Source organism: Bombina bombina, chromosome 2 (assembly GCF_027579735.1).
Source record: "Bombina bombina isolate aBomBom1 chromosome 2, aBomBom1.pri, whole genome shotgun sequence".
In the NCBI taxonomy this organism is placed as follows: Eukaryota; Metazoa; Chordata; class Amphibia; order Anura; family Bombinatoridae; genus Bombina; species Bombina bombina.
This window is the reverse complement of record NC_069500.1, coordinates 1,118,474,906-1,118,488,838: the sequence shown is the minus strand read 5'-3', so window position 1 is coordinate 1,118,488,838 and position 13,933 is coordinate 1,118,474,906. Positions and strand designations below refer to the sequence as shown.

The following is a 13,933-nucleotide window of genomic DNA, read 5'->3' as shown; positions in this document are numbered from 1 at the left end:
CTGTGAAACTCTTAAATTAACAATCTGCAATATGCCAGTTTAAGAGGTAAAACTGGTCTCACGGTACTGCTAATGCAACAGAACCCCCTCTGAATATAAAGAGTAACATTTATCATTTACATTTGTAATTTCAAACACTAGATTTTTGGCATGCATGATAAAGTGTAAAACATCAATAATTATGGTTTTATTGTAGAACCCCAAATGAGCCTTCCACTCTAACAATTCCTATCCATCACCTTCAATGTGCCACTTGTGAGCAAATATAGAGCGTTTGTGTAGTATGACAATGGGTAACAATACATAAAGGATGGTTCCAGTGATAACTTCAGTCAGTTGGGAAGTAGTAGAGGAGTTACATCTTTCATTATTTTATGAAGCTACATTGATTTGACTGTAACTCACAATTGGCAGCTCTTAAGACTGACCATCTAAGTACTGTACATACTGAAACACAATGCAATGTATTATGATTAAGTATGCTTTCCCTGCATTTTAGAGACAAAGATAAACAGGTCACCTAAGCACGACACTGATGTTTTTAGTTTCCACTGTAAAATTTCTTTTTAAAGAGACATGAAAGTCAAAATGGAATTTTCATAATTCAGATAGCCCCCATGTATGAATCTGCAGCTTTGTGGGCCGCTCAGAAGCAATCGTATGACCCCTGCTTCTTAACATCTCAAGAGGTTGCAAACGTCAGATCGTCCAAATTGGTTGTGCATAAGCAGAGGGCGAGGTTGCATATGCGATTGCGAGTGCAATCTTAATTTCTGTCAGTGGATGCTGATTCGGACGCCCTGAATGCATGCGGATAAGCTAAACAAATATGCCTCTTGTGATTAGCTTACCAGATATGTTCATCTAGATTTAAGTAGTGTCTTACTGCTCTGGAGCTGACTTTACCTATGTGTTTAATATGTTTGCATGGTCACATAGTTATAGCACAATGATAAAATCCCCTAACATATTAGAGCATGTTTGCACTTTTTATGTCCTTTAATGCCAGACACTTTAATATGCACTTCTAGGTCTCTGTTTCAGAGATAAGAAATAGGTCAATTTTAAAAGGTTTCCGTTGTACAAACTCAAAGGGATGTGACACCAACATTAGCACATAGGGAAGACAATGTTAACTCATTTCCAGCAATAAACTCTTATGTAATTATCTATTTAAATCTGGCATAGAACAATTACTAAACCAGCAACCAGATAACCAGCACAATCTGCACCCCATATTCTCTTTAATGTAAGCATTTAGCATTCTAGAAGTTTACACCACAAAGTAATCCTCCAGCCCCACCCTGTTAACACCATATACTTTCAAACATAAAGCAGATGTGACACTCTACCCAAGGAAGGAATTAAAGGGACACTGAACCCAGTTTTTTTTCTTTCGTGATTCAGATAGAGCATGCAATTTTAAGCAACTTTCTAATTTACTCCTATTATAAATTTTTCTTCATTCTCTTGCTATCTTTATTTGAAAAAGAAGGCATCTAAGCTGTATTGGGTTCAGACCCTGTACAGCAATTTTTTACTGTGGATGAATTTATCCAGCAATCAGCAAGGACAACCCAGGTTGTTTACCAAAAATGGGCCAGCATCTAAACTTACATTTTTGCATTTCAAATAAAGATACCAAGAGAATGAAAAAAAAATTATAATAGGAGTAAATTAGAAAGTTGCTTAGAATTTTATGCTCTATCTGAATCACGAAAGAAAAAATTTGGATTCAGTGTCCCTTTACGTTAATATTAAAACAAAAACTTAAAGGGGCATTAAAGTATTTTTTTTTAGTTAGGCATCAGGAAATATTAACAGTATTGTAAAATATCTGCATACAAAATAAATATTTTAAAGCAAACTGTTGTTTGTTAGTTAAATATGAATTGTTTTTAAAAGACTTCTTGATGTTGTTTGCTCCTGTATATATCAACCAATCGCTGTACAGCATGTAGGAATGATACAGTTACACAGAATGTGCCACAGGAGGGAGTGGTAACCTCAGAGTTAAAAGGACATGAAACATTTTTCTTTCATGAGTCAGAGCATAACATTTTAAGCAACTTTCCATTTGACTTCTATTATCAAATTATATTGTTATCCTTTACTGAAGTAGTAGCAATATTCTACTGGGAGCTAGCTGAACACAGGTGAGACAATGATAAGAGACATATATGTGCAGCCACCATACATTAGCTAGCTCCCAGAAGTGCACTGTTGCTACTGCATTTATTTAGATATGCTGTTCAACAAAGGATACTGAGAGAATGAAGCAAATTAGACAACAGAAGTAAATTGGTTAAAGGGATAGTAAACCCCCAAATTTTCATTTTGTGATTCAGATAGAACATACAATTTTAAACAACTTTCCAATTTAATTCTATTATCAAATTTTCTTCATTCTCTTGTTATTCATTGCTGAAGGGACAGCATTGCACTACTGACAGGAATCTGAAAATATCTATTTAGCCAATCACAAGAGACAAATGTGTGCAGGCACCAATTAGCTGCAGCTCCCACTAGTGTATGATATGTGCGTATTCATTTTTTAATAAGGGATACTAAGAGAACAAAGCACATTTGAACATTTTAAAAGTATCTTAAAATTGCATGCTCTATCTGAATCATGTAAGTTTAATTTTGACTTTCCTATCCCTTTAAGTTGTTTAAAATGACATGTTCTATCTGAAAGTTTCAATTTTACTTTCATGTCCATTTAAATTACCAGAAAAGATAACAAAATAAATAATAAATGTACATTGCAAATTAAAAACAATTTGGGCCAGAGTGGCCCGCTAACACGCGAAAAGGGGTTTATTGCGGGTCTTATAGGATCATAAGATGTAGTGCATGTATTACAAGTTGAAAGTAAACGTGATCGCTTGAGCGCAATATAAGTTAACAAGTGTCGGGATAGCGTGTCCTCAGCTCTGGTTAACTATTTGCTTAACAAAAAACTTTCACAAAACACATACAAAATACATTGAAAAGTACAGTTACGCTCATAATAACACAATCTAACAGAAATTATTTTCAAAAATATTGCGCAAAAAAGTTATAAGGGCTCAAAGATATGAGGTCTCTAGCAAAAAAAAGCAGGCAAAGGGCTTTAAAATAGAGATACATACATATACATGTCTAAATATGTGTATATACTGTGTGTGTATATATATATATATATATATAATAGCAGTTTGGTGTATGCACTCTCACCATCCAAGACGAACAACCAGGGTGCTATAAAGTGTTCAAGTATATATTAAGTAAATAACACATATATATATACACAGACGGCTGAAGACCAGTGAGTGCTTATTTACTGTATATATATATATATATATATATATACTGTATATTTATATGTGTGTACATATGTATTTAAGTATTTATATGTGTATATTTGTATTTACAGACATATATACACGTATAAACACATAAATGCATTTGTACACACAAATCGACATATATATATATATATATGAGCATTGGAGCCCTTTGCAGTTAAGTAGATGAAAACGTGTTAAAGCATATTTTTGCAATATTCATATTTAATAAATTGTTATACTGTGTATTTACTAGGGATGGGCGAATGTGGTGAAAGTGTAATTCGTTTGGTAGAACGAATATTCCTCTGGTCATTCGTTTTGGACTATCAAATCCATTAAATTCGGTAATCGAACGTTGTTTTCGAATGTTACTTTTATTTTTAAATGTTCATAATTAGATTGAATTTCCACACTCGAAATTTCGAATGTAACATTCTGTTTAGCAAATACTATTCAGAAGTTTAATGGTTTATGTGGCAGGGAATTTAGTAAATGGATACATAATAGATACAAATATATCAATTTGAATGTTTTTATTTCGAATATTGCATAATTCAAATATTACATTTAAAGAGAGCATTAGAATTACTATTACAAATATATAGATTCAAATTCGAATATTGCATAATTCGAATAAAATTTTTAGAAAATTTCAATCGAATATTACATTTAAAGAAAGCATTAGAAATACTATTATATTAAACGAATGTTAGAATGTTGTACAAACATTCGAAATTTGAAACAAACGAATGTGTTAAAATTAGTTTCATTTTTCAAATTTTGCAATAAATTCGCCCATCCCTAGTATGTACTGTGAATATTTCACATTCCAAAGTTCTGTACATAGCAGAACATTTTCTACATATTTATAAATAGATGGTTCTATATACTGTATATCTATATATATATATATATATATATATATATATATATATATATATATATATACTGTATATATTTATTGTACCAAAACACTATCAGATATATGTAGAAATATGTATGTATGAATAAATAGAACATATTCTGCTATGTGAATAACATTGGAATGTGAAATGTTAATAATTTAATGTCGCACTTTAGAATATGCGATTAGGTTTGTGGGCGAGTATGGTGTTAGATTTTTGCTCTATTAACTTTTATGGGAGAATATGTTAGGTTAACACGATCGCAATATTCAAAGTTCGACTTTATCCGTGCATGGGGTAAGTGTTCGAGCGTAAACGTTTTACTTGTAATTTGAGGGCTACTTGACATGCCTGAATAGCTTACTTCTAGCAGAGTTAGTGTGCAACTGGGAGCGTTAAAGGGACATTGTACACTAGATTTTTTTTTGCATAAATGTTTTGTAGATGATCCATTTATATAGCCCATCTGGTAGTGTTTTTATAAAAATGTATAGTTTTGCTTGTTGTTTAAGAACATTGTGCTGATTTTCAGACTCCTAACCAAGCCCCACAGTGCCAGATGTATACATGCGTTTACAGACTCCTGCTGGCTCTTGTTTATTTTATCTGTCTTTTCATATGCAGGGAAGCAGCCCCTTTCATTCAGTGTCCCAGACTACCTCATCAACAGTGCTAAACTGGGATCTTCTAAGTTTTTAAAAGGTTTTATATTGGATTTTTAGATCAGTATCTGTGCATATTCCTCTTTATAGTAGTGTCTATTACATGCAGTTATATGAAAATTGGTGTAAACAGACCCTTTAAATGCCACTAAATTTATAATCTGACCCTTAATGAGGAATGAAATTTTGAGTATATTGTCTATAATCACTAAAATGCCATGTCTATTTTATCAGTCAGCATTCTACATGCATCATTGGAATTACGGTGTCAAGAAAGAAAAGAACATTGTAGTGCAGATAGGATTCATTTCATAGCAGATTAAAGAATGTGTAGCAATTAAGAAAGCAACAAGATAAGAGAATAATAACGGTAACATTCAAAAGAAAGCTTACAATCTAAAATAAAGTTATCTGCACTGCAAAGCAAGAGTAGGAAAAACTGGGTTCCATAATGCGGAATCACAGAATATAATAATATAAATTAGGAGAATAAAAAAAACAATAGCATAATCTCTTACAAGTTTATTGAGCTGTCACTGGCTTTACCATGCTATCCAATGACCATATTTTTTGAGGTTCAATTTAGAGAATTTTTGATTGATTGAGTGTGTGAGTGTGAGGGCAGCATCAAAAGAGAAATCTTAAAGGACCACTCAATGCAGTAGAATTGCATAATTAACAAGTGCAGAATAAAAAGACAATGTTTTAACACCTACTCTGAATTTCAAATAAGCAGTACATTTTTTTTTTCTGACAAATTAATTTTTCTCCCTTTTTCTGGCTCCCTGTATTATTTGATAGACATCAGTCAACCACAGACTAATATATGTAAAGCATGATAGACTTAAATGCTAATGAGTGGTTGTAATGCACCCAGGGTTGTACTGCTGATTTCATTGAAGATAAAAACAACTAGAAGTTAGTGCAACCCAAACCAAGAATTTGCACAGAGGATCATCAGATGATGAACAAGGGTTTAAGAAAAGAATGTGACAGCAGAGCTGAGAATCAAGTAGAGAGTGTAGAGGAGAAAGGTGGGTGAGGGGTAAACATGTAGGTACAATGTTGTTATAAGGATTCTTAAGATGAGGCTTTGTGTAGTATCACTGCTAGTATCACTGCTAATGAATGAACACATTTGACAATGTTCAATATATAAAGATGACAAAACTGCATGTGTTAATCTAGAGTGAAAGGTCTTGGACAGTGGATGTAAAATGTATAGTTATATAGTCAACAATTTATGGAGATATTTAGTGTGGTAGGGACATGGTTTGAAGGGAAGCTTAATAGGCCAGTTTTGAACACAAGTAACGGTAAATGTGTTTTTAGCATTTGAAAGAATTCAATTAGTAAACTCAATCCATATCAATATCATATTTGTAAATGAAACATTTTTGGTGCTAAACTTACTTTTCTGTTTATAAATTCCTGCTTCTGCCTCCATGAAAAGCTTTTTCTTTGACAGAGGGGTGGTGCAGCCAATTGGATGCTCAGCACCCACCCTATGCTTGTCTATAGAAGCACTCTCTTGTGCTTGTCTGTTCTAAATGAGTCAGATAGCGCTGCAACTGCACATGCCCAGTTGCAGCTGAGATCCAATGTCTCCAGTGTTAACAGTGATTTAGCCAGATTACAGTGGCTCACTAATTTCTTCTCATCACATTGTTGCTCTGTCTATTCACTTTTCCATACAAAAACATAGGGTGGATGGTGCACATCCTATTGGCTGCACCACCTGTCTGTCAAAAACTAAACAAAAAGCTTTTTTCAAAGTGGCAGACCTGGGGAATTAATACACAAAATATTATTTAAAATTGCACTGATAATGTTTCATTTACAAATATGATAACGATATGGATTGAGCTTACTACATTAATTTAAATACTAAGAAGCGCATTGACACTTTACTATCGCTTTAAGTGACATCTTAGAAGAGAGAGTAGCACCTTCATAACAATAAGTTCTCTGACAAACATTCTGGCAACAATATTGCATTATATATAGATCTTACTGTAAGTGCCATTCATAGATTACAGCAACATTAAAGTTATAATTTTATGATTCAGACAGAACATGTGATTTTAAACAACTTTCTATTTTACTTCTATTATAAAATGTGCTTTGTTCTCTTGGTGTCCTTTTTGAAGAGTAGGTTCATTAGCAGAAACGTATTACTGTTAGCTGAGCAAATCTAATGAGCCAATGACAAGACACACATATGTACAGCCTCCAATCACAAACTGACTTATAGGAGGGCATTGCTGCTCTTGAGCCTACATAGGGTACTCCCTTCAACAAAGAATACAAAATGAACCAAGCAATTTTGATAATACAAGTACATTGGAAAGTTGTTTAAAATTGCATGCTCTGTTTGAATTATGAAAGTTTAATGTTGACTTTACTGTGTATGTTTGTGAAGGGACAGTTTACCCCAAAATTTTCTCCCCTTTTAATTTGTTTCCAATGATCCATTTTACCTGCAGAAGTGTATTAAATTGTTTAAAAATAGCTCCTTTACCCTTATTTTGGCATTTAAAAAGCTGATTACACCAGTGGTATCCATACATATACTTATGTATAGGCTATTGACAAGGTAAACACAGCCAGCAGAAAAAATTACACTCACTGGGCTAGATTACTAGTGGCATGCTAACAGTTGTGCACGAGTGATAGGGGGTTTATCGCAGCTCTTTGCACATGTCGGAAGAAGTGCACATTTTACAAGTTGAAAGTAAACGATTTCACTCGAGCACAAGAGAATTTAATGTTTGTTGGGATAGCGCGACTTCAGAGTTCTGGTTAACTGTTACACTAGAGAAAAAAGTTGCACAAAATACATTTCACAGTACAGTTACACTCATTATAACACTATCTGATAAAAATGATTTAAAAATAAATGCAATAAAATTTATAAGGGCTCAAAGATATGAGGTTGCACGTGTTAGAAAGAAAAAAAATGCAAGGGGCTTTAACATAGAGATACATACATACACATGTCTAAATATGTTTATGTGTGTATGTGTTATATACTGTATATATATATATATATATATATATATATATATATATATATATATATGTGTGTGTACATATTTATATGTGTATATATAGGGAAATATGTTCTAAATATTTTATCATCTATATGTCTATACCTATATGTAATCATCTCGCTCTCTCTCTCTCTCTCTCTCTATATATATATATATATATATACACAGTATATATATATATATATATATATATATATATATATATATATATGTGTGTGTGTGTGTAGATATATATTGTACCAAATACCATCATATCATATATATATATATATATAAATGTGTGTGTATGTATGAACAAATAGACCATATTGGAATGTGGAATATTAATATGTCATGTCAAGTTAGAGCACTTAAGAAAATACGATCGGGTTTGCAGAACTTTTTTGGTGTTAATTTTTTTCCACTTTTCGCGCTTTATTGAAATCTAAGGGTGAATACGTTAACACGGACGCTGTATTCCAAGTTTGGCTTTTTGCGCAAGTCGGGTTATTAAACAAGCGCAAACTTTTTACTTTACACTTGTAATAGGCACGCTACCCGACACGTGCAAAAAACTTACTTCTAGCTGAGTTAACATGCGAGCAAGAGCACAAACTAAAGCTCCATTTGTAAATTAGCCCACAGTAGGATGTAGGAGAGACAAGTAATATTATTTTAATTTTCCATTACTCTCTCTTAGTATTGGGCTTTGGTTTATAGAAATATGTAAGATAAGGAACCATGTGTGTGTACACAAAGTGATGCAATAAAAAGATCTGATTTTACCTGCAAGCTTAACCGGTTTTAATAGGTTGTGGTTTTAAAACACAAAACCAGTTATTTCATATACACAAATAAATCTGAAAATGCAATTTTTCATTTATTTTATACTCTGCAGCTGACACAACAAGTCAATGAAAATGCATTAAAGGAAAGTCTACTGCAGAATTGTTATTGTTTAAAAAGATAGATTCCTTTATTACCCATTCCCAAATTTTGCATAACCAACACTGTAGAATTAAAACCATTTTTAACTGTATGTGATTACCTTGTATCTAAGCCTCAACAGACTGCCCCCTTAATTCAGTTCTTTTGACCGTCTTGCATTTTAGCCAATCATTGCTGACTCATAAATAACTCTGCACGAGTAAGCACAATGTTATCTATATGACACACTTGATCTAACCCTTTCTAGCTGTGGAAAACTGCAAAATGCACTGAGATAAGAGGTGGCCTTGTGAATCATGAAAATTTCATTTTGACTAGATTGTCCCTTTAAGGGAAAAAAAATATTTTACAGTATACTGTCCCTTTAAAGTACAATCTCTATGGAATGAGATATTCGTACCAGTATATTTCTTAGTTTTTTTTCTTTTTACTAAGTACGATAAAGCAGAGTTAAGTGTTTTGACTTTTTAATTTAAAGGGACATTCTTATGCAAAAATAGCATGCTCTAATTTGTTTTAACATGCAATATATGCATTACTGACTCTAGTTAATGATGTTTAAACATATTGCTAAAGTCCTACTACTTCTACCTATTACTTGCAGCTACGGAGCATGACACCGCTGATGATTAGCACGGTTGTACAACTGCTGCTCCTGGTTGGATGATCAGTTGTGTCCTCCCCAGGAGCTTCAAGATATGCAGCTTACCAGCGGAACTTTATCATGGTCAGTTACGCAAAAAATACATGTTGTAATGAGCATGTCATTTTTTTATTAGAATATCCCTTTACCCATTAATATTTTAAGGAACACGTTTGTAATAATTTCTGATGGCAGATTTTAACTATATTTTTTATGTTTAAAGATTTATCAAGAAAATATCTAGCTGTGTATGCAATCTGTTTGATTTATTTTCAATAAAAAAGGGGGGAGATTAAGCCATCAGATAAATGATGAGATTGACAAATCCCAGGGCCTAGTATAAAATGCAAATAGAATTATATACAGCTAAAGCAACAAACGCCAGCAAGTGTGCTGTTGAACAGCCTTCATTTCCTGCTGACTGTGCCTGCATGGTAGGAATGCATGGGAAGGAAGCCAGCGTTCAGGTGAAAGATGCTGCATACAAGTCTTTTCTCTAACTGTGGAAATCTGAATTATCTGCTTCAATTATATACATTATTTTGTGATTTCTATGCTTTTTCTCAAGTGTGCAAAACATCACAAGGCATATAATGGAAAGGATTTTAAATGCTGTTTATCGATGGAACTGAGGTTTTGTTACCCAGTTAAATGAATGCCTGTGTCACTGCCAGGATCCTCAACACTAAACAGTTAAAGCACAGATAGCCCATTCAATCAGCTGTGTGCTATCACTTGGGGAAAGGATGAAATACTAATTGGAAGACTCTTTTCCCACCCTCCCCCTCCAATCTCTGCAGTGCTACTGGACCTCAACCGGCTACGCAAACTGCTGGTTGGATGTAAGAGGTTGTGAGGTTTATGCATGAATCAGCATCCCCTTGTCATAATGTCATGGTGCAGTGATCCCTGCAGAGTAGGAACCCTTGATTTGAAAAAGAAAAACTCATCATCTCTTGTTTGCAGAACTAAACTTTGTGTTCTTGTACAAGGAAAACAAAATGGTGTTCACAGAACCAGTATTGCAAATGCACCCTGTATTTGTGTATGCTTGTGAACCTGTGTGTATGTAGATATATGTTGTATACACACATATATACAAACTATCACACTCACTCATATACAAGCTCACACAGATGTGCACACACTCAAATACAATACTCAGTTACACACGCTAACACAGACAAAATTATAAATTTTTTGGTATTAATGAAGATAAAACTGTATAAAAGTATGTAAATAAATAGTACACTTGGACATTTGTTTTGTTCCAACATAAATAATTAGGATCTCTACCCTTGTCATTTTGGAATCCTTAATGGTAAATGACTCCTTACTCCTCAAATATATTCTATTGTATTTTAATAATCACACTACAGCTAGAAATATGAATACATTAGAATTGGTGAAGCATTGTTAACATGCATTGATAGTGTATACATAGTACATAACCAGAGTGCTACATTTATTTTCATGTATTTAGTTTCTGTTACATATTTTTAAATGTAATTTACAAAATCAACAACCAAATAACCTCACTTTCCATATCTGACACTATAGCTGACTGTAGCAATTCAATTATTTTTGTTTTTTCAATACATCATCTATGTAAGCTTCAAAATGGACAAAGGAATATAAGTATATTAAGAAAATACAAATGTATATCAATAGAAATATATATTTTATTTTTTAGAAATGTTGTGACTTACAGAAAGTAATGTCTGTAATTGTGAATCAATTTGATTACACAGAGAGGCAATGAATCAATAGTTCCATATGGGCATCTATAAATAGAACGGTTTATGTATGTAGGTTTTTCTTTCTCAATAATAGGACAGCAAATTCTTTGCATTAAGACCAGTCATATATGTGAATCATTATGCCTGTATGCATAAAATGGTTTTTTTTTTTTAATTGAACAAACTGTGTGTAATTAGGGAATATGAGGTTTGGCTGTACAACCTAATATGGAGCTATAACACTAGATAAAATGGCTGATCATCCTTCATTCTGAATCTAGTCATATTAAAATAAACAAACTATAATCTGTAGGCTCCCTAGTCATATGTCCCTTGTAACCTCACACCACCTTTGTGGGATATGATAGCAAACATTAATGCAATGTTGTGTGTTCAAAGCATATTTAGCAAATGCTCCTATATCAGCATTGTATACAATTACAGTGTAGCTTCGAAATAATAATAATATATCTATATAAATCAATCTGTGAAACGTGATTTTATCTAGGCTTTAGGTATAGAATTATAAGCAGTCATGTGCTGGAATTTAGTGATGCAGTAACAGGTCTCCTGGACATCAGTTTGGGCACGCCAATCATGCAGAAATCCTTGGGTGCCATGGTGATATGAAAGGCATTGCAGAACTAACTGGCACACACATACATGAGCTAGAAGCTTGTGAAAGAGAAATCAGAATCACTGAAAATATTGTTTTAAGCTTTGCGTTGTATTTTAGAGTTGAGAATCAAATGCTTAATGAATCTGCTTTGGCCGATTGTATTATACATAATTTGAGGCAAGAATTAAATTAATATTCATTACTTACAAGCATTGGTGACAGCGAAGCTGTTAGCTACTTCCAGATTGTCGATATGAGGCGTCAACCTAAACTCTGGAGTGGAATACAGAACCATCCCTACCCGAAATGCACTGTATTCCTGATCTGCACCCCTTGGAAATAACCCTCCTGAAAAAAAAAATATATATAATAAGCCACATTACATAAGCAATCTAAACCCAGATTAAACCATATTCCTATTGACAAACAATAAAAATGACATTTAAGACTAAAACTAAATAAAATTTGTTTTTCCATATCTTATGGTAGGATAATATTTTTTATTTCATTTGAAAATCTTATCAACATATTCTTTCTGTATTAAAAAAATGCCCATTAAAGCCTAGGAGATTTTGCTAAAATGAAATCTATCCATGTCTCTGTGATTTTTATTTTTACTTGTTTTGATCAAATTCTTATAATGAAAATGTGTACAGAATAATCTTTAGTGTATAGATAAATTGAATCACAGCTTCATTTGAAAACAAATTAAAATATGCTGAATATTGCATAAAGATTATCTGTATGTATGTATATATGTTAGTGTGTATATATATATATATATATATATATATATATATATATATATATATATATATATATATATATATATATATATATAAAATTAGTCAGTGAAGGCATGTTTGGAAGAAATATTAGGTTGTGTGGTATAATTACAAATATTTTTTTATGGAATGTGTTTCAACACAATGCTTACCTATTTGTATGCTGTTTGAATATACTCCAAAAATCAGTCCCCATAGAACAGGAACCAGGAAGACAGAAATATGCATAATCTTTTGCATTTCCAAGGAAAATGGATCATCCAGAAAAAACCCTCTATAATATTTTTCCAATTGCTCTCTCGAATTATATCAGTCGCATTCTTCTTTATTCACAAGAAATCCGAAAAAAAGAGGGCTCAGAGATGCAGCTGGCTTGCTGAAGGTGGTCGTTGCCTTAGCTCCTGGAGTGAAAAGAATGGTTGAATGTGTCATAGCAGAATCTGTATCCCCAGCAGATCCTGTATCCCTCTGCCTCATGAAAGAGCATTTGGCTCCAAAGCCCGCCCCCTCCTCTCTCAATGCCTAGCTCCTGTTAAGGTGGAAAATAAAGCTTTTTTTCTTGCGTGTGTTTACTTGTCTATGTATGTATGTCTTATACAAATGGTGCCATTTTAGTGTATGTATATATGTATTGTTTGTGTCTGTGTGGGTATATGATAAGTGTGTGTTTGTGTAGTGCATGTGTGTTTGTGTGTAAGTAGTGTATGTGTATATGTATTGTGTGGGTCTGTGTAGTGTATGCAAGTGTGTATGTGTGTAAGTAGTGTATGTATATATGTATTGTTTGTGTCTGTGTGGGTATATGATAAGTGTGTGTTTGTGTAGTGCATGTGTGTAAGTAGTGTATGTGTATATGTATTGTGTGGGTCTGTGTAGTGTATGCAAGTGTGTATGTGTGTAAGTAGTGTATGTATATATGAGTATTTGTGAAGTGTGTGTAATTGTGCATGTTTTTGTGTTTTTCAAATGGTTCCATTATAGTGTATTTATATATTTGTGTATGTGTTTTGTGTATACGTATATGTGTGTAAATATGTATGTGTGGGTGTAGTGTATGTGAGTGTGAGTATACTTAAGTGCAGGGGTGTATTGTGGTCTAGGCCAACTAGGCCTGTGCCTAGGGCAACAGGATTTTAGCAGCAAAGCAAATATTGAATAAACAGCTTGGTTTCATTATGCGTTGCAACTCTTCTGTTCTCCATGGGGCTTGAAATTATTTATAACTGATGTAAAGATGGCACACAGAAGGTGATAAACAGTTTTGTGTG

General features: G+C 33.2%; 1 protein-coding gene across 1 annotated transcript in view; it reads right to left on the bottom strand.

Annotated features, from left to right (window-relative positions):
- The window catches only part of GRIA2 (glutamate ionotropic receptor AMPA type subunit 2), a 380,491-nt gene extending 367,468 nt beyond the window's left edge, over window positions 1-13,023 (bottom strand). The window contains exons 1-2 of the mRNA XM_053703773.1: window positions 12,818-13,023; window positions 12,088-12,228 (exon numbers count right to left, since the gene is read on the bottom strand). Coding sequence (XP_053559748.1) covers window positions 12,088-12,228; window positions 12,818-12,905 — 229 coding nt within the window. The 5' untranslated portion in view covers window positions 12,906-13,023. The remainder of the gene's footprint in view (window positions 1-12,087; window positions 12,229-12,817) is intronic.
- Window positions 13,024-13,933: the final 910 nt, after the last annotated feature.